The 17,823-nt window shown below is 38.7% G+C and overlaps 4 protein-coding genes and 1 non-coding gene across 8 annotated transcripts; 2 read left to right on the plus strand and 3 right to left on the minus strand.

Moving 5' to 3' along the window:
- Position 1: 1 nt before the first annotated feature.
- On the plus strand, positions 2-1,568 carry LOC130510107 (F-box/FBD/LRR-repeat protein At5g18770-like; the record flags this gene model as incomplete). Its single annotated transcript, XM_057006453.1, has 3 exons — positions 2-733; positions 825-956; positions 1,043-1,568. Coding segments are annotated over 3 exons (1,212 nt in total), but the record flags the coding sequence as incomplete, so codon positions are not given.
- Positions 1,569-1,815: 247 nt separating this feature from the next.
- LOC130510108 (cation/H(+) antiporter 24-like) lies at positions 1,816-4,491 on the minus strand. The gene is made up of 2 exons (XM_057006454.1): positions 4,192-4,491; positions 1,816-4,077 (listed from the first exon to the last, which is right to left on the minus strand). The coding sequence occupies exons 1-2, from the start codon at positions 4,489-4,491 to the stop codon at positions 1,816-1,818; spliced, it is 2,562 nt and encodes an 853-aa protein (XP_056862434.1).
- A 1,756-nt stretch (positions 4,492-6,247) lies between these two features.
- LOC108844947 (transcription initiation factor TFIID subunit 15b) lies at positions 6,248-9,503 on the minus strand. 3 transcript variants are annotated; one of them, XR_008943393.1, is made up of 7 exons: positions 9,326-9,503; positions 9,094-9,211; positions 8,410-8,974; positions 8,121-8,271; positions 7,958-8,036; positions 7,230-7,469; positions 6,248-7,086 (listed from the first exon to the last, which is right to left on the minus strand). XR_008943393.1 is itself a non-coding variant. In XM_057005093.1 (6 exons), exons 1-6 carry the CDS (start codon positions 9,399-9,401, stop codon positions 7,355-7,357), a joined length of 1,104 nt encoding a protein of 367 aa, XP_056861073.1. In that variant the 5' UTR covers positions 9,402-9,503; the 3' UTR covers positions 7,127-7,354. The 3 variants fall into 3 exon arrangements, 1 of the variants encoding a protein (XP_056861073.1); XR_008943392.1 differs by having other exon boundaries at positions 6,248-7,089; XM_057005093.1 differs by lacking the exon at positions 6,248-7,086 and having other exon boundaries at positions 7,127-7,469.
- A 127-nt stretch (positions 9,504-9,630) lies between these two features.
- TRNAS-CGA (transfer RNA serine (anticodon CGA)) lies at positions 9,631-9,712 on the plus strand. Its single transcript has one exon. It is a non-coding gene; the product is annotated as a tRNA-Ser (tRNA).
- A 1,812-nt stretch (positions 9,713-11,524) lies between these two features.
- LOC108844938 (uncharacterized) lies at positions 11,525-17,712 on the minus strand. Of its 2 annotated transcripts, none has more exons than XM_018618220.2 (22): positions 17,532-17,712; positions 17,379-17,422; positions 17,232-17,295; positions 16,992-17,121; positions 16,839-16,906; positions 16,652-16,749; positions 16,341-16,512; positions 15,830-16,061; positions 15,411-15,537; positions 15,193-15,302; positions 14,929-15,021; positions 14,516-14,644; positions 14,237-14,370; positions 14,057-14,164; positions 13,802-13,869; positions 13,439-13,595; positions 13,293-13,364; positions 13,077-13,116; positions 12,610-12,884; positions 12,366-12,543; positions 12,083-12,300; positions 11,525-12,005 (listed from the first exon to the last, which is right to left on the minus strand). In XM_018618220.2, the coding sequence occupies exons 1-22, from the start codon at positions 17,589-17,591 to the stop codon at positions 11,688-11,690; spliced, it is 2,895 nt and encodes a 964-aa protein (XP_018473722.2). In that variant the 5' UTR covers positions 17,592-17,712; the 3' UTR covers positions 11,525-11,687. The 2 variants fall into 2 exon arrangements, with proteins under 2 accessions (XP_018473722.2, XP_018473723.2); XM_018618221.2 differs by having other exon boundaries at positions 11,526-12,005; positions 17,232-17,307; positions 17,532-17,627.
- Between the last annotated feature and the right edge of the window lie 111 nt (positions 17,713-17,823).

Genomic DNA, 17,823 nt, shown 5'->3' on the forward strand with positions numbered 1-17,823 from the left:
TTTCATCCACGAGTTTCTTGCTTTCCAAGGCAAGTCCTACTTGCGTGACTTCAAGTTAAGCATCGACCATGATGTCTCTAACAGCGATGTTTCTCTCTACGTGCCGTGTCTCGGTAGAGTGTTGGATATGCGGAAGCTTGAACGTTTCCAAGTCGAGAATAAGTTTGGACATGGTATCATTCTTTACATCCGGTTAACTCTTTCCGCGTGCGAGGCGTTGGTATGCTTAAAGCTCCATTTTGTTTGCCTGAACGAGTTCGTGTCTCTCTCCTTGCCCTGTCTCAAGATCATGTTCTTGGAAGACGTCATTCTCCCTAGCGACGCGGCCGCAGAGGCTCTCATCTCCTGCTCTCCTGTCCTAGAAGTTTTGAAAATATGCCTCAGTAAATATGATTCTGTGGTAGCGTTACGTGTCCGGTCGCTCTCGCTAAAGAGCTTCGCTTTAAGACGAGTGGAGCCTTTGTGCGCTCGTGGACGTTCGGTTGTGGAGCCTTTTTACGTTCGTGGATGTTCGGTTGTGATCGACACCCCGAAGCTTGAGTGTCTGAGTCTCATGGATTACTACCATTTCAAGAGCTTTAAGATAATCAGTGTGGCTGAGTCTTTCAAGGTTGATATTGGTGTCGAGTTTGACCTGATGAGTGATTACTTGTCGGAAACAAAGATCATCTGCAATCTTGTCAAGAATCTTTCATGTGTTAAAGATATGACCTTATCATGGAAAACTCTGGAGGTAATATAATAAACTCATGACAATCCAATTATAGTGTTTTGTTTTTCTTTTATTAATCTCATTTTGTTTGTGCTCTTCTCTTTGCTTACAGTTTATATATATTTACCCAATCCCCAAACTTCATGACTTGACTCGTTTGCGTGCCACTATGTGCTTAAACTCATCCTCTAATCTATTGCCAACCGTTCTTGAGAGCTGCCCCAATCTGAAACACTTGATCTTGGTAAACAATTTTGCCTTAATAAACCTTTCAAGTTCTGAGATTAGTCCTGGTTTTTATTGAATTCTGTCTGATTTGTGTTTTTGCAGGAATTGGTTATTGATTCTCCGTATGCAAGGAGTAGTAGACTCTCCACTGTGCCGCTGCCTCGTTGTTTGGTGTCGTCCCTTGAATCAGTTGAAATGGAAAGCCCGGTCACGGAGATTGCTACTGAACTGAGATTGGCTAGATACTTTATGAAGAAGTCGAAGACACTCAAGAAACTCGTGCTACGTTTGAATCATGAGTCTACTGGAGAGAAACACAAGCCTGGTGTCTTGGAACGACTCATGACATACTCAAGGCGCTGTAGTTTGTCTCAGTTCGAAGTTCTTCCAGTGGTTCCAACTCCGAAACCATGGCCTGGGTATGTTTATGTAAAATCCAATAGGTTCTAAAGGCTGGTATGGCTTTAAGACTGATCATTTGGTTTGATTGTGATTTTTTTAGTCTCTTTATTAAACTTTTGTCTCAAGATTATGCACTTAGAATGTTTCTATCGCTAATATCATGTTCTTGGTTTGATTATAAGCCATTTGATAATGACGTAGAGTTTATGTGTATGTAGCACTTGTTGAGTCTGCCGTCAACAAGACAGCTAAAAAGTAGTTGTAATCAATACAAGTGCTTTGGTAATTGTTAGTATTTAATTATATTCGTTTTTGTTTCCTTAAATATTTCGCAAAACTCATTGTATAAAAAAATAGTTTTTGATTAATAAATAAACCCTAAAGCTTTTTCACTTCATCTAACCACCTTTCACAACTAAGGTTTAGTGAAAATAAAAAGAAACCTAACCAAGTATAAAAACTTTCTAAACAAATCATCTATAACACGACCAAGAAGACACTAAACTCTTATAATCAAACTTGCCATTCAAGAAAGCGTCACCACCCTTACGGTTCCTCACCTGTTGCTGCACCACTAACACCGAACCATCCGACGCAAATATACTCCCAGCCACAGTTTCTCCTATCACTCCAAGCTGGTGGTTCTCGCTCCACTCCGAAAGCCCTTCTAAAATCTTCGGATTGATTCCTTCTCTCTTCCCCGTTATCCACAGATCGTAGTCGTTGACGTTCATCGCTTGAATCGCAGCTAAAGTCTCCGCACCGTTCTTGACCACAACCTCCTTGTAACTAACCCTATCTTTACCTTCGTTCTTGACCCAAAACCACGTCACCACCCCATCGTCCAGCTTCTTCTCCTTCTCGTCCTCTCCTTCGTGGTTGAACGCTAAAAACCTGATCACCGTCAAGGTTATGTCCGGGTTCACAGTCATCCTATCGGCTAGATGGAGAGCTTCTCTGTTATCAGCCCCTCCTAGGAACAGAACAACAAAACGGTACGTTTCTTGTCTCACACGGCTCAAAGAATTTGAACGTTGCTGGTCATCCAAGGACCGAAACACCGCGTTTCTAAGCCGTCCCTTGTCGTAGTAAATACAAACCGAGCATGGCGTGTGCGCCAAGACATCCGCGTTCACGGACAACATCCCGGAGCTACGTAGCTCTGTAGGTGCAGCATCGTCGAGACGCTCTTTCTGATAAGGCAAGAGAATGAAAGCTGTTTTCTTGGTCAACGCTAGCTCGCAAATGTCTTGGTACATTAGACGCTTTGGAGCATGAGCAGTGTAGGCGTGAAGCGTTACGCATTCATCTCTATTCTCTTGGTACAACCTAAAGGCGCTTTGCACCTTGTCAACACGTCTGCTTCGGATACGTTCATGATGCTCTTCTTCCTCCTCCTCCTCAACGTCTTTCTCTTCTATAAAAACCGGTGAAGCTCGTCCCATGAGTTCCACTAACTGGATAGCGTATATAGCAAAAGGGCTACTTGTGGTGGGGTAAGCTAGGTCAAGGAACGTGATTAAACCGGGCAATGCTTCGTAGTCAGACACGGCGAGAACCAAACCCATCTCGGTTGACGGTGGAGTGTGCTGGATGGTGCGGTGCTTGACGATCCTGTAAGGACGGTTTGGATCGTAAAGGAAGCTGATAAGAGGCGTTGATATACCGGTAATCACAAGCGTTTGCAAAACCAAAACAGTGAAACCGGCTAAACCGACGATACGTTTGTCTATCCAATGCAAGTAGAGTAACATATCAATCTGGCCTCTCAAGTTCATCATGAGACCGAGAGTGAGACTGTCTCTAGTAGGGACTTTAAAGAAGACAGCAGCAGCAACGACGGCGATGAACTTAGTGATGAATCCAACGATGACCATGTAGACGAGGGGAGAGAGCTCTTGGTCCCAAATATCGTTGGTAAGTAAGTAAACATTAGTGTTCAAACCCACCAAACCAAAGGAGAAAGGCATCAGGAACTCATGAATGAAAGTCTCGCTCCTAATAGCCAACGTGGAACCTAGAGGTGGACCGTGAGGGACAACCAACCCTAGCCAAATGGGTCCCACGCCTATAGACAAACCAAGCATGTCCGTGAGGAAACAAGCGACAAGAACACCCATGAGAATCATCACTATATAGTTTTGGTCCACGAGTTTCCCCTCTGGAGTTTGTGCAACCACCCACTCAAGAGCTCCTCTCACAACCAAAAGCATAAAACCACTGAAGATCACAACCGATACAAGGTACCAAACGATAGCCATGGCTCCTCCTCCGTCACCATGCATCATGGCTTCGAAAAAAGTAAGCACCAGGATCGCTGCCATGTCTCCAAGAAGAGCCACCGACATGGCGAACTTCCCCACCTCGGAGTTGACAAGGTTCATGCCTCTTAAGATGGTGTAGATGACAGGGAAAGAACTGAAAGCTAACCCAAACGCAATAGCTCCAATGGACGATATCTTCCTCATGTTTTTATCCATTTTGTGACGCATGGCCATCCCTGTGACCCCAACGCAAAACGCAGGGATTACAACACCTATTGCAGCAATGTACTTGTGCTTTCTTGGGGACTTTGCAACGGATGTAACATCGGTCTTGGCTGCAGTGATGAAGAAGAAGTAAAAGAAGCCCATTAGTCCCAAGTTTGCACATATGTAGTTCGAAATAGGTGGGAACACGTAGTAGTTGAAGTTTCTGCTTCCTCCTAGCATCGACGGTCCTACCATCATTCCACCCTTCAAAAAAACGTAAAACCATTCTTTTATTAATTATATTAAAAAAAAAAATTATATTCAATAAAATTCAAGACTTTAAAAAAAATTTATAGTAAAAGGATTAATGATACGAACAATGATCTCGCAGACGATACGTGGTTGACGTAGAGGTCGTAGGAGGAAGCAAGTGGTTTTGATGAAAAGAATTATAATAACTGCTTCAAGCAAAAAAGTTGAAAATGCATAGTTCATAGCATTTTCGCCTCTGAACATTCCAAATGGTTGCTTACTGTGAATCTGCCGGCACACCACTGGAAGTCTGGCTGAGAAGGCTCGAGTGCTGACCTGGCCGCCTGTGTCTGGATTCTCCGGCCAGAACCCGAGATGGACTGGCAGGAGAATCTGGTCATTGTTGTTGGGGAAGTATCTTACCATGTAAACTATTCTTGCAGATCACGTTTGCTTTATCTAAAGGAAAACGATAGTGATCTCACTACAGAGAAAGAAGACACTAGATCCAAGATTGATGTTCTTTCTGAAAGAGATGTGGACATGCGTTATTTTGGGAACAATTCTAGTGTTTGCTTACTCTTTATTTTCTTCTTAAGTGTTTACTATTTTGTCTCAAAAATACGTCACAATAACTCTATTTTCTTGTAGTTTCTGACAGCTTTTGTTTTGTGGTATCTACGTTCATGATGTATATTTAACATATTTAGAGAATCCATCGAATTGAAGTGCATTCTTTTGGATTTCTTTTTTTTTATCAGATATTTCAAAAGACAAATACATATTTATGCTTTTCTCTTTTATTCTTTCTGTCAGAAAATATCTGGACTTTGAAAAGTGTAAATTAAAGTATGTTTCTTTTCATATGAAATGCTGAAAAAACTGAGAAAAACGGAAATGTGTATAGATTTAAACTTTCCTAGCTTGTTTTTTTTTTGAACAACTCAAACTTTCCTAGCTTTGTTTCTATTTTCTTTACAGTGTTAAGGAACATGCAAGGTTAATGTGGAAAATGTCACTTCTTTGGAACACTGGAAAATATCACTTAATTCCTTCAATTATGCAGTAGCACTTCCTGATATAGATGTGTTCATTCTCCATTATATGAGTATTTTCCCTTTCTTGTATATATAACATTATTGTCGTAAATAATATTTTGAAATGACATTACTCTATTGTCATAAGTTATATTTTGAAATGAAAGAAATATAGATCCATCCACATTCCAATATTTAATGCATCATCGCTTTTGCGTTCTTCCACATACTCAGTGTCTGGTGGTCCAACCGACGATTTGTTGCCGTGCTGAGTTATGCGCCGTAGAGAACATAAAAGCTTAGCTACCAAAACACTATCGTATAAAACATTATTGTATTGTGGAGCCGGTCGCAGTCGCTACACTATATATCTAGAAGAATTTCATTGTTAAATAGTACTTTCATATAATCCTACGAAGTGTAATGGTCCAAGACGAACCTATAAATCATCGTTTATTATATGTAATCTTAATGAAAAAGAATAATAACGAATCTTGTGCTATAATATATGCTAACGCTCTCCAGCATGAAATCATGAATGATATCTTCTCTCAGCTTACTATTTTTTGGTAAATAATATAAAAAACATTTGTGGTGGGTATGGGAATGCATTAAACATGTGGTTAATATTAGAAAGATTCGTACATTATTGGGTACTTGAGACTATAAAATACTATAAATATACAGCAACGTGATCCACGACCAGTACTTTAACATCACATTACATATATATAACACATGGAGTCTAAAGAGGAAGATGCATATGCATGCAAATCTCAGGGGGTCTAGTTGAGAAGTAGCTGTAAAGCTCAGGAGGGATAGCGCCATGACTCACCGATACTAGAAATGTTTGTCTATATACTGGCGCTATCCATCCTGAGTTCTATGGCTTCTTCTTACTTTTATGTGTATGCACATCTTAATTCCTAGCTTCATTGTGCATGATTAAAAGAGATGGTAACGGGTAAGGTTTACAATTTATGTAATATTTCTCTTTTTTTTAGTTGAAGAGGAATACATCATGTGATTCATACAATGTATTGTTTTCAGATGTTAGCTAGGTATAAGAAGAAATAATAAATGAACGACTAAAGTTTAATTGGTCTGGAAGTTATGTAGAAAGTGAGAAGCAAAATAATCACAAATTTGGTCTTACAGACATTTGAATATTAACTTGTAAATCTAGTATGGCTCGTGATTGGACAAACAATAAGTATGGTCTTAATAATAACATAATGATAAAAAATTTGGATTTTTACACAGGTTTGAAGGCTGTAAATTTGTACTGATTCTTACAAGCGTCCACCAGGCCTCTATATCACATCCAATGTTGGACTCGCGGGAGAATGTAACAGCGCCAAGTGGTGGACGGAGAGACTTTAACCAAAAGAAAATGTGGTAGACGGAGAGATTGATCCGGTGAAAATACACCGTTCAGAAGCAGGATTCTCAGTGGAAATGATCAAGAAAATTACGAAATCCATTATCATTCCAAAGAATATTGGATCTCAACAAGATTTCCAATTGGCAACTATCGTATCAACTATCAAGGCACATCTAACACTTTACAGACACTCCTTTCTCTCAGCCTCTAAGATCCAAATTGTATCATAATGAACTATTTGTAATTTTGTATTGCCCTAAAAACGCCACTCCTGTTCTAAATCATCAACTAGCTATAGCCAAAAGGGTCTTAACCGACCTAGTTAGCACTAAATTTCACAACTGCATACTTAAGGCTCTAGACACAAGTGTAGCTGGTTTCTCACGTAACATATGTTGCTAAAAAAAGAGTGATAAATTTACAAGATGAAACATAGTTTGTTTGTGTTGAACAGAGTCAAAAAGAAGATTCAGAAAGAGAAACATCAAAGTGATTTGTGCTTGTAAAGAAGTAAAAAAAAAGATTTAATGCACTCACCTGAAATCATCATGACCCTTACCCACCAATTTGCAAAGAATTGTGGAGTTAACTATCCACTTCCTTCTATTAAAAAAACAAAAAACAAAATTCACATTGTGAAAAAACGAACGACGCATATGCATAAATAATAGGATCCCCAAAGAAACAGTACATAGAAAGGCAAGGAAAATAAGGTTCAAGGTCAAAGTGAACAAAAAACCTACCTCTTTTGTTTTGTTTGGTATCTCTCCATTATATGATTGATTCATATAATAACATTTCCCCCCTTACACACACACAAACTCTTATAACCCATAACTGATTGATTCATTGATTCTATCTCTTTCTCTCAATATGGACGAGACCGGTTTCCCCCATGATGGTTTCTGTCTGGTCCTGAGCCATAGTTATCTCTTCTTCTATCTACCCCACCATAGCCACCTCCCCCTCCTCTACCACCGCCTCTGCACCATTTACAAGTTTTTGCAAGGACCACATTATTACCAAGTACCAACTAATAAAAATAAAGTCCACTGCTAAAGATGAAATGACTTATCGATCCTTGTAAAGCATGGAAGACCAACTTAAAAAAAGCAACTTAGTAGGGGAATTACTATAACAGACTTCATATATAGCCAAAATATATGTTTGGAAGAAGCATGAACAATGTAATCTTCACAAATCAAAAGCAGCCATAACTAAAACTAAATGATATGCTTAAAACGTGGATTATTTCCTATATAGACCATAAACGTAGTCTGATGGCATACATAATTCCTATCCTACTCTTTCTGTCATACCAAGACAAGCAAACTAAGCAGATCCTGCAAAAGAAAAACTAGGCCCATACAGTTCTTAGAAACAACAATACCTATACGATGTAGTCGTGGTGACAGCTAAATAGTACCGAGAGAGAAAATGTGAAGTAGTAATAAAGAATCAAGAAAGCTACCTCTGGTCAAAAGCAGGAGCTTTGGGCGCAGACTTCTCTGCCATCGTTACACCAATCTTGCTCCCCCTCATTTCATAATCTTCAAAACAATCAACCACCGATCAACAAAAATAGAAATTTTTTAAGCAATTCAAAAACTAGACAGGAATTACACGGTACGTACTGTTGAAAAAGCCGCCTGCAGAGTGTGCGGCGCTGGGATCTTCATAAGCCAGGCAGGCGTCACCTTTATTCTTTCCCTTCTCATCAGTGTAAATCTTGATATTATAAGGCCACTGATCTTTGTAACCCCGCTTCTGCTTGATTCTTCCAACCTATGATAGATCCATCAGGAAGTGCACCCCCAATTAGCACACCAATAGACAGATACATAATCAAGAATCTAAGGGATGGAAACAGCTTATTCCGAGAAGTAAAAAACAACAACAGAAGTAAAAGACCAGTGTCATTACTTGGCCAATGCCACCGAAGAGATCTTTGAGTTCATCAGTGGTCACATCCGGAGGTAAATTAGAGATGTATATTCTAGCATTATCACAAGTTTCATCACAATTTGCGTCGCACTGCTTGACTTTTTCAGCAGGCGCATCTCCATAACTAGGTTCCTGGCGTCGAAGAGCATCATAGCCACCACCTCTACCACCCCTCGGTGCATCACCGCCATAACCCCCTGTGGGACCACCAGCATAGCTTGAAGGCGGGGGAACTGTTTCCATTCCATACCCCATAGGTGGAGGGTACGTGCCAGAACCGTCATAGGATGGAATAGCTGCCATAGGTGGAGGTGTAGGACCATTATCCCTATGTTGACTATTACTACCATAAGAGCCACCACCACCACCATCACTTCTACTCCTACTGCCACCATCATATCTACTACTCTCGTAGCTCCTACCACCACCACGATCGCTGGCACCTCCACCTCGGCTCCCTCCTCGATCACCAGCAGTACCAGAAGGAGCAGGTGCACCACACTTGTTACATTCAACTCTCCTTGCAAAGTTCACGTTCCCACAACTATATATATATATAGAAAAACAGTTTCCAGTGTAAAAACATACTTCTAGCAAGCAAAGAGATTCAGAGAATTTGATTTCATAATCCTAAGCAAAAACGAAGATTTATGCAATAACTACCTTGGGTTAGGGCAACGCCAGTCACCGTCTCTCCCGCCACCGTCTCTGCCACCACCACCTCTACCGCCGCCGCCACCTCCTCTTCCACCGCGATCACCTCCTTGGTATCCACCACCAGCTGAATCGAGTCAAATAATTAAGAGATGGGAATGCAAGTAAGGAATAAAGAAATCTAGAGAATCATAAGTGACAAATTCTTCAGATTTGGAACAATCAAAAATCACATACATACCTCGGTTTCCTCTACTTCCACCGCCGTGACCACCGTATCGACCATCGCCGCCGTCTTGATTGTACACACCAGACATGACCTAGGGTTTGCGATAGATAATCAGACCAAACACTAATTGTCTGCCTTTTTAGACGTTAGAAAATAGATTGTCGCGTTTTTTGCTATTTTTTTTTTTTTTTTTCACTAATAAAAAGGAAACCAACGTAAAAATGTCAAAAGGAAAACAAATAAGGAAACAATCACTGCTTAGAACATGAGACAATATTGATTTTAAATAACGTTTAGTTTTGCACTTTGAACAAATTGTCGATATGTCCGAGTGGTTAAGGAGATTGACTCGAAATCAATTGGGCTTTGCCCGCGCAGGTTCGAATCCTGCTGTCGACGATTTATTTTTCTAAAAAATTGTGCCTTTTTTTTCTTGCGTTTCCTGAAAGTACAAACGTAAACTGACATCACCTACTCTTGTAGTGACTAGTGTAAATGCGCAATGTGATTTTCCAGTGTGTGTGTTTTTTTGTCAGCTGATTGTCATGTGTGTTATCATCTATACTATTAAAACTGAAGTACATTTAATATTTAACCATGAATTTTCTTTATTAATTACAAGAGATTGCCACTGATCAAAACACAGTAGTTTATCCTGTGCCAAAGAAATCGTTATTAAACCATTTCGTCTGGTATACAATCTATTTAATTAAGTTGACCGGCACGTGCGTTTTATTAATAGAACCCACTACTCATGTAAACCTATGACCAGTAGTAAACCTATGATCGTGTAATTTATAATTTAATTAGTCCATATTTCTTCATAGCCAAACAATGATATACAATAATCTTCATCAGGGATTTCTTAAGCATAATATAATGAAGTAAAATTAACATTGTCTAGATTGGTTTTGATTGTGCATACCAACATTGTGTATATTGATCTAATGAAACAATGGTTTGGAAACGTAGATAACAGTATATTAAGAAGAAAAAAATTATGTTATTAATAAAAATTGGAAATCTCAGAAACTATATATTTAGGTTAAATTTAAAATATACGAAAATAAACTAATCTAATTATTTAAAAATATCATTTGTCTAAAATAATCATAATTTTTTTAAAAATTTATATATATTTCAAATCAAAATAATAATTTAAAGTTGTTTTATGTCAAAAATTGATTCAAAATATACATATATTCAAAATTTTATTTTTACCAAAATATTTTCCAATAACTATTATTAAAAAATGTTTTCAATATATATAAGAAAAATATAATACAAAGTCAAATTCCATATATCAACTTAAATTACGATTTTATATTTTACATTAAATTTTTAAAATATAATATATATGTGATTATTTATATGATAGTACATATAAAATACTATTAATTATATGTTTGTTGTGTTTATAAAAGAAACAAATAGATTGTGAATTAGGGGTGGACGTTTGGGTACCCATTCAGGTTCGGTTTGGGTCTGTTCGTGTTTCAGGTTACCGGGGCCAAAGATTTCAGTCACATTCGGATATTTCTGAATTTTGGTTCGAATTTGAATTAGATCTTTGCGTTTTATTCGAGTTTGGATAACCCATTTAAATTATTTTTAAATTCATTATATGCTTTAAATTTCTCAAATATATAAACAAAATAATATATTACATATAAATTTGAATAACATATGTCAGAATATATGAACCTAACATATAAATTGGTTTAACTTAAATATTTGGATAGAGAATCAATAATTATTTTAAATAGTTTTGATGTTTTGAGTATACTTTAACTATTTTAGATATTTACATTTGACTATTTATGTATATATTCAATTATTTAAACCAACTTAAAAGTACCATATATATTCTAAATGTTTTATATACATTTAATATAAAATAATAATATATATAAGTATATAAATCTATTTTAAATACATTCAGGTATCTGAAATATTTCGGTTTGGATCAGATTATGTTTCAGTTCTTTAAATACCAATTTTTTATATTTAATCAATTTTGGTTAGAGTTTAGATTCGGGTTTTTTGCCCGACTCCAATATTGACATAAAAACAATATATTTAAAAAAATATACACCCGCACGTTCGTGCGGGTGAAAATCTAGTATAGTTTTATTGCAGTTAAAAAGATTATGGAGTCATCTTATTTTCATCGTAGTTTTAAACAATTATCGACGTTACAGAGTTTCGGAACTAGTCTCTTTTTTCCGGCAAATAAAATGGTAAAATTTGAACATGCAGGATCAGCAATTCCATCTACCATCATACTAGTTTGCACGTTTCAAATTCTTTTCATTTGCTAATTTATATCAAATAAAAATGTGTCAGTAGTATCAAAAAACGAAACAAAAAAATATTAATCACAGGAAGTAACAGAGAGTGCAACGCGGAGGTCGTTAGATGTTCCGGAGACATACATTCGGTGTGTCTCGATTTCTTCCCCTCTCCGGTCACCGCTGGCCGCCACGTCAGCAGCAGCCGCGTAATGGATTCCGTTGTTAACATCGTCTCCGGTGGAGAAAATGACCTCCCTGAGAACTGGTTCGTGTCCGTTTAGAAGATTTCCCATTCTCAACACTTTTCTCCAAGACTCGTTCGCTGATGGCGGCGAGAACAGACTCGACACCACTCGTCTCTCTCTCAAACTCACTTCTTGTCTCCCTACTTCCATCACCTGTGTGTTCAGTGACCAGACACGTCAGTTCATGTGAATATAGAACATTCACATTAGAGAGATTCTCGAGGACTCACCGGCCTGCTTTTGTTCTCTTCGTCATTTGAGTTTATTCCCATTATTGGAACATAAGTGCCGTAGAAGTCACTGAATATAACTTGAGCAAGGCGTGGTGCTTCAAGGAACTTTCTGTGAAGAGAAGCTGCGACTGTTACCAACTTCTCCACATGTTCAAAGACCACGCAGAGACGTCTCAGATCTTTGACCGTCTGTTCTATATCTGGAACATTGTTGCCTGCATCCGAGTATCTGTTATTATAGAGACAAGAGGACCACAAGGGAAATGTAAACCAGTCTTACGTTGTAGAACTCCCAAAGTAGATTTGATGATGAGGTAGAGTTGCTCCAATTTAGAGGTCATTTGTTTCATGTCCCCGAAGTTTGTCAGGTTAAGAGTGTCAGCTGATCCTCTGAATGCTGTGCAAACCATCTGCTCGAGAAGCTGATGGGGGCGCACTGTTTCCAGGTAATGAAGAATCTGAGAAAATGTTCCAACACAATGAGGTCAAAACAGGTTATAAAATAATCTCATAAAGAAGCTAACCTTTTCACCCTCTCGGTTTGGGTCTAGGAGGGGCTTTTGGTCATCGGCTGGCAAAGCGGGTGCATCGTTCCAACTTTTCCTCCACAGATTTCCTTGATCAGACATCCGCTGAGAAAGGCGGCCTTGGGGAGGCCAATTATCCTTTGAGTCTTTAGAGATGGAGCCTGATGCTTCAGTGGTTTCAGGGTCAGAGCTCTCCCAATCTCCAGGTGAGTGCCATCTGATAAAGTCCTCAAAGACAGCATCTGGGTTTGCTGCTTTGAATGCTGACATATCTGCGATCAGCCTTCGTGAAATCAGAAAATGAGAAAGAAGAAATAGAGTGTGGAAGTATGTATGGTAGGTTTGGAACTATATGCTCACATTGTTTCCTTTCAATAAACTCAAACTTAGAAACAGAGAAGTTCAATGAACATGTCTTCTCCGTTATCATCTTTAGACAATAGAGACCGAAATTTGAATCTTACCAGATAATAAGATGTCTTTCTCCAACTGGCCAGGAACGTTCTGAAAATTCAAAGGGCAAAAATGAGTTATGTAATTGTTAGACAAATTAAATGAACTAAGAAAAGCCATCAACATATTTGTCAAGAAATATTACGCTTATATAAATGTTCTATAGAAATGTTCTTAGTAGAAAACGAAACCATATCTACTTCTACTGGAAGAGAAGTTGAGCTTACCAGGGAATCACCAAACGCCTCAACAGCCTGGAGTCTCTCTTCGTGCATGTCTTCCGTCATAAGAGGTGGATCCTGTCATAATCCCAGGGAATATGAGGTTGCTGACGACAATATAGGAAACAGACGAGGTCAAGTCAAATACAAACCTGAGTATATGGGGCATGGAGTCGCTGATGTGACTTCAGAAGCATCATGGTCCCCACTGGTCCAGCTGAACCCCTCCTGATGGCATTTATTGGGTTTTGGTTCACAGAATTTGTGCTTTCAGTATTCCTCTCAAATGATGTATCTTCTGCAATTGAGCTGTATCCAAGAAAAAACGATTTAAAAACTTGGCCCTGGTCAACATTTCCTCTCTATGAGCGTAAATATTTAATCAAGAGTTACCATCATTAAATTTGAAATGGAAGAAACGAAGAAAAATAATAAGTATCTGTAATAATATGCAATCAAGGTTTCATCTATTCAATAACACCCAGAACCTAAGAGCTCTCACTTGCTAAGTTCACCTGTCACGTTTCCCCAGCAGATCTTCTTCTGAGGATGCATTTCTTATCTTGTCGACCTTGTGGTGTTCCTGAAGATTCATTCAAAAGAAATGTTTCAGGCCTACAACACAGAGGCCCTCAAGGAGTTAGGATCTCCTATTGGGTTTGTCGGAACTTCCACACCTTTTATAGTTTGTATTTCGGTTGCTATTTATTTATTTAATAAACACATATTTGGCAGCACATAACAACAAATTTAAAAGAATACACAAGTACCTGGCCAATCACCTCCATAGTATCAGAAGCATCTGAACCGTCTTCACTTCCTATACAGTCTAGGAACACTTCGTTCATTTCACACTTTTTCTCAATGCAAATTGCAAGCTGGTCAATAAAGAAAAATTTGTTAGTCTATCTAGGATAAACTTGACTTTTCCGATAAGTATAGTAGATTACCAGGTGCAACTTCTGGTTGATCAAACAAGTTGACAAATCAATAGCACCGTCGAATGGCATTTTTGGCAACGGCTGTGACTCTTCCCAACACCAACGAACTTCACGGACAAACTCTATCCAGAGGAAGGCAATGGCTAGAGATGGGATGAAGAAAACAAAAGAAAAATACAATGCGTCTACTAGTCAGTAAATTCCTATCATATGTCACTGGCAATTTAATCCATTTTGACTATAATGATGTATGGTTGACCAAATTAGGCATGGTCTACCGGCACATACCACGGATATTGCAGTTGCCGAACCACATTGAGTGAAAACAGAATTGTGTAAACAGAGATTCGAGCGGTGCAGCCTTAAGAGCTCGGGAAAGCCTGTGTTCACCTTTAGTAAAATCTGGGAGTTTAGATCCTGCGAAATTAGATGGAAAACAGTGAAGCAATATCACATAGTTAACGTCTAACCAATGATTGCGACTTAAGGAATAATTTCCAAATGCTACCGATTGCAAGTTTTAAAATTGAAGAAACAACTTTTGAACATTTCAAACTGAATAATAATATACGGTAAGTTGGATCCTTGACCCAGCAATGATAATCAAAATTTGTAACACAAAAACACGCTTACATCTTCTACCATAAACATAGATCGTATACATGCATCTATGTCCACAACAGAATATAGAGGAAGAATACCTTCATGAAAGAGATCTTTAACCACCCGATCAAGAACCGTTGGAGGAGGTATGACCGCTGAGGTCTTCAAACTTTCAGAGCTTGGATTTTCCACTGCGAGAGATTGGAAAAAAAACATTAGACAGTGGAAATGTCAGGAAAAGCTGATGCTGTATAAGAATATAGGGGAAGTTAATTATATTCTATAACTCAATCCCTGACTAAAGGAAATTTCTACATGTGTTTGGAAAATGAGGAAATGAACACACACAAAATTGCACAGACCTGACACGAAATCGTCCATAAACTGATCTACGAAGGACGCATCGAATGCTTCAACCAAGCAAAGTAGTTGGGAAGCAAAATCAATTCTTTTCCCATTTGAAGGCTCACCTCTGGCAAAACATATTTGTTATAAAACTGAAAGGGAAAAATAATGCACCACAAAACATGCAAACTACTATTCTGTCCTAGACAGGAGAACTCTGAGAGGCATTTCTTACAAATATGGTGAGAGGATTGGGTGTAAAATCCACTTCTCAGCTTCATGGGGTGAAGACTTTTCAAGTTCAGCCATCTCAAGTGTGTTTTGTACAGTCCTGTCAGCCCATGTGACCTCCAATCCAAATCCTGTCCATATCAGCCACAGTTAGAAAATGAGTTCCTGGAACACCAACAGCAAGACCAGCCTATTCTTAAAGAAAATAAAAGACTGTCAGTACACCTCAGCTATCATTCAATGAAAGCTGGAAAACAGAGGTGTGTAAAGACCAGCTAGTAAATTAAATAACTGCAATGTATATTCACGAAAACACACATCCCTAACTAATCTGTAATACTGAGAGGTAAAATACAAATCCTAAAGGCAAGTATTGTGTACACTGTAGTGTAAAAAGACAAAACATAGTTCATACGGATGTACCTCTAAGTGGATTTCCAGCAGAGTACCACTCACTCCAAGGACAATCATCGTCCCAGTTCACCTTGTTGCGCGACTCAGAGCCATTATGTTCTGCAGTATCAGCTTTGTCATCCATAAATTCATCCATATCACTTTCCTCATCTTCCTCGTCAGATGTGAAGGTTTGGTATTTAAGCCTCATCAGACAATGAACTTTGAAATTGTGCATTGAGAAGTCCACTCCAGAATAAACCTTCAATATATAAACCATTGTTGATTAATAAATACATAGTAAAACAGTTCAATCACGTTATGGAATAAGCCACATTGGACCGGATCTCAAGTTAAGGTTAAAAATGTTTCCCCTTAAGAGTATCAAGCTTGAAGCATTATATATAAAGTATATACTGCGACTAAATTGGAAACCAGCTTTTCATCAGTGATGGCTAACGCTTGGTAAGTTTTTAAGTCTGGTTTGATAGCCAATAACCGTACTAATGAACATCCCTAAGTAGGAGCCACAAAGACTTACAAATTTGGAAACAAACAACTCATATAGTCCTTCTAGGTGCCTGAGTTTCACAGGGACTTGACTACCAATAAGATCTGCTTCAAATCTTCTAGTAAAAACAGTGCCCAAGTTCTGGATCCCAATATAAGCTTTCCGTGAAGGGTCATGCACAGGAACAAAGGCTGGCCACAAGCTGCACACCAAAGTCGTATGAAATTATTAAAAACTCAACCACATATGCACCGTTAGCAAAGGTCCACAGGGATAACATATTTTCTATCAACTTTGATATTGCTAAAGCCAAAGTGGTGTTACTGGCTAAGAAATCGTACCTGGCACAGTTAGACAAAGCAATAGCAACCGCACTCAGAAGCTTGCTAGACTCTGGTGCATCAAGAAGCACCCCACTGGCACTTTGCGGAGCAATCAACTATAAGATGCAATAATAATCACTCAAATATCGAATATGCAGAAGTGCACGAACTATAACAAGTAAAAAATTGTAAATTTAAAGCGTACCAGAAAATCCTTCACCCCAAAGCAAAGCTGGAGATCAAGTGAACTACTGTTCGAATCACCAAATCCCGCTGCATCAGTCAGATACCGAATCATGAAACCGAAAAAAAACGAAGTTTCTCCAATGACAAAGCGTATTACCCTGAAATCATATACCTTGTTGGCTAACATTATCGTCGATTTGGAAGTATAACTCCATGCAGTAATAGCTCTTTGCCTCACTTCTCAAGTCGTTTTTAACCTTAAACAGATTCTTGGAATCTTCCATTGCAACAGCACCCTTTTCCTGCACTCAAACGAATAAAAAACTAAAGTAGAGTTCACACAATATATACAAGTCTAATTCCATCCTTGTACATCAAAATAGTAAAAACTAGCTATATTAAGGTCTCGTACCACGAGGTTTTTGGGACCATCTGCTAACCATTGACGACAAGTTGCTTCAATATCTGAAATGAACCTACAAAATCAACTGAATCAATGGTGAGTGTGTGACATCCAGCCTATTGAATCCAATCATTCAAATGGGTGAAGGTGAAATACCTCTCCCAGGAAGAAGCAAGAGTGAAATCATCAAAATGTTGCACCTGAAAAAAAGATGATTCCTGATCCATGAATACAAAAACGAACAGCAGAAGAGCAGAGCACATGATGAGGAAAAAAAAAAGGTTTACGAGGTTGTAGTAACTGGTATACCTCTTCTTCCGCGTCGTCATCGTCTTCTTCGAGATGATTAGGTATGCTCGTCGAAGCCATTATCACTTGGGTAGCTCGTCGGATCACACAGACGAAGAGATCCTCTCCGCCGGGAAGCTACAGAAGACGTACAATGTTGATACGACGACGTTTACCGCTGACTATTGGGATTGTGTCTAACGGTGAGAACAACGCGTGCCGTTCGTTTGACTAAAAAACGGATTGCATTTTATTTGTCAAGTTCTTCTTCCTGATCCGACGGTCCCAAAAAGGCCAGTTCCAATGGGCCTAA

Source organism: Raphanus sativus, chromosome 3 (genome assembly GCF_000801105.2).
Source record: "Raphanus sativus cultivar WK10039 chromosome 3, ASM80110v3, whole genome shotgun sequence".
In the NCBI taxonomy this organism is placed as follows: Eukaryota; Viridiplantae; Streptophyta; class Magnoliopsida; order Brassicales; family Brassicaceae; genus Raphanus; species Raphanus sativus.

Excerpts from the sequence above, each read along its gene's own strand:
- LOC108844947 (XM_057005093.1), bottom strand. The coding sequence starts at position 9,401 with ATGTCTGGTGTGTACAATCAAGACGGCGGCGATGGTCGATACGGTGGT. Across the intron at positions 8,272-8,409 it reads TCTTCGGTGGCATTGGCCAA|GTTGGAAGAATCAAGCAGAA; the intron begins GTAATGACACTG and ends GATCTATCATAG. Across the intron at positions 7,470-7,957 it reads GCTCCTGCTTTTGACCAGAG|AGGCGGTGGTAGAGGAGGGG; the intron begins GTAGCTTTCTTG and ends TAAATGGTGCAG.
- LOC130510108 (XM_057006454.1), bottom strand. The coding sequence starts at position 4,491 with ATGGTAAGATACTTCCCCAACAACAATGACCAGATTCTCCTGCCAGTC. Across the intron at positions 4,078-4,191 it reads GTATCGTCTGCGAGATCATT|GGTGGAATGATGGTAGGACC; the intron begins GTTCGTATCATT and ends GTTTTTTTGAAG.
- LOC108844938 (XM_018618220.2), bottom strand. The coding sequence starts at position 17,591 with ATGGCTTCGACGAGCATACCTAATCATCTCGAAGAAGACGATGACGAC. Across the intron at positions 13,117-13,292 it reads AGGCGTTTGGTGATTCCCTG|AACGTTCCTGGCCAGTTGGA; the intron begins GTAAGCTCAACT and ends TTGAATTTTCAG. Across the intron at positions 12,301-12,365 it reads TACTTTGGGAGTTCTACAAC|GCAACAATGTTCCAGATATA; the intron begins GTAAGACTGGTT and ends ACTCGGATGCAG.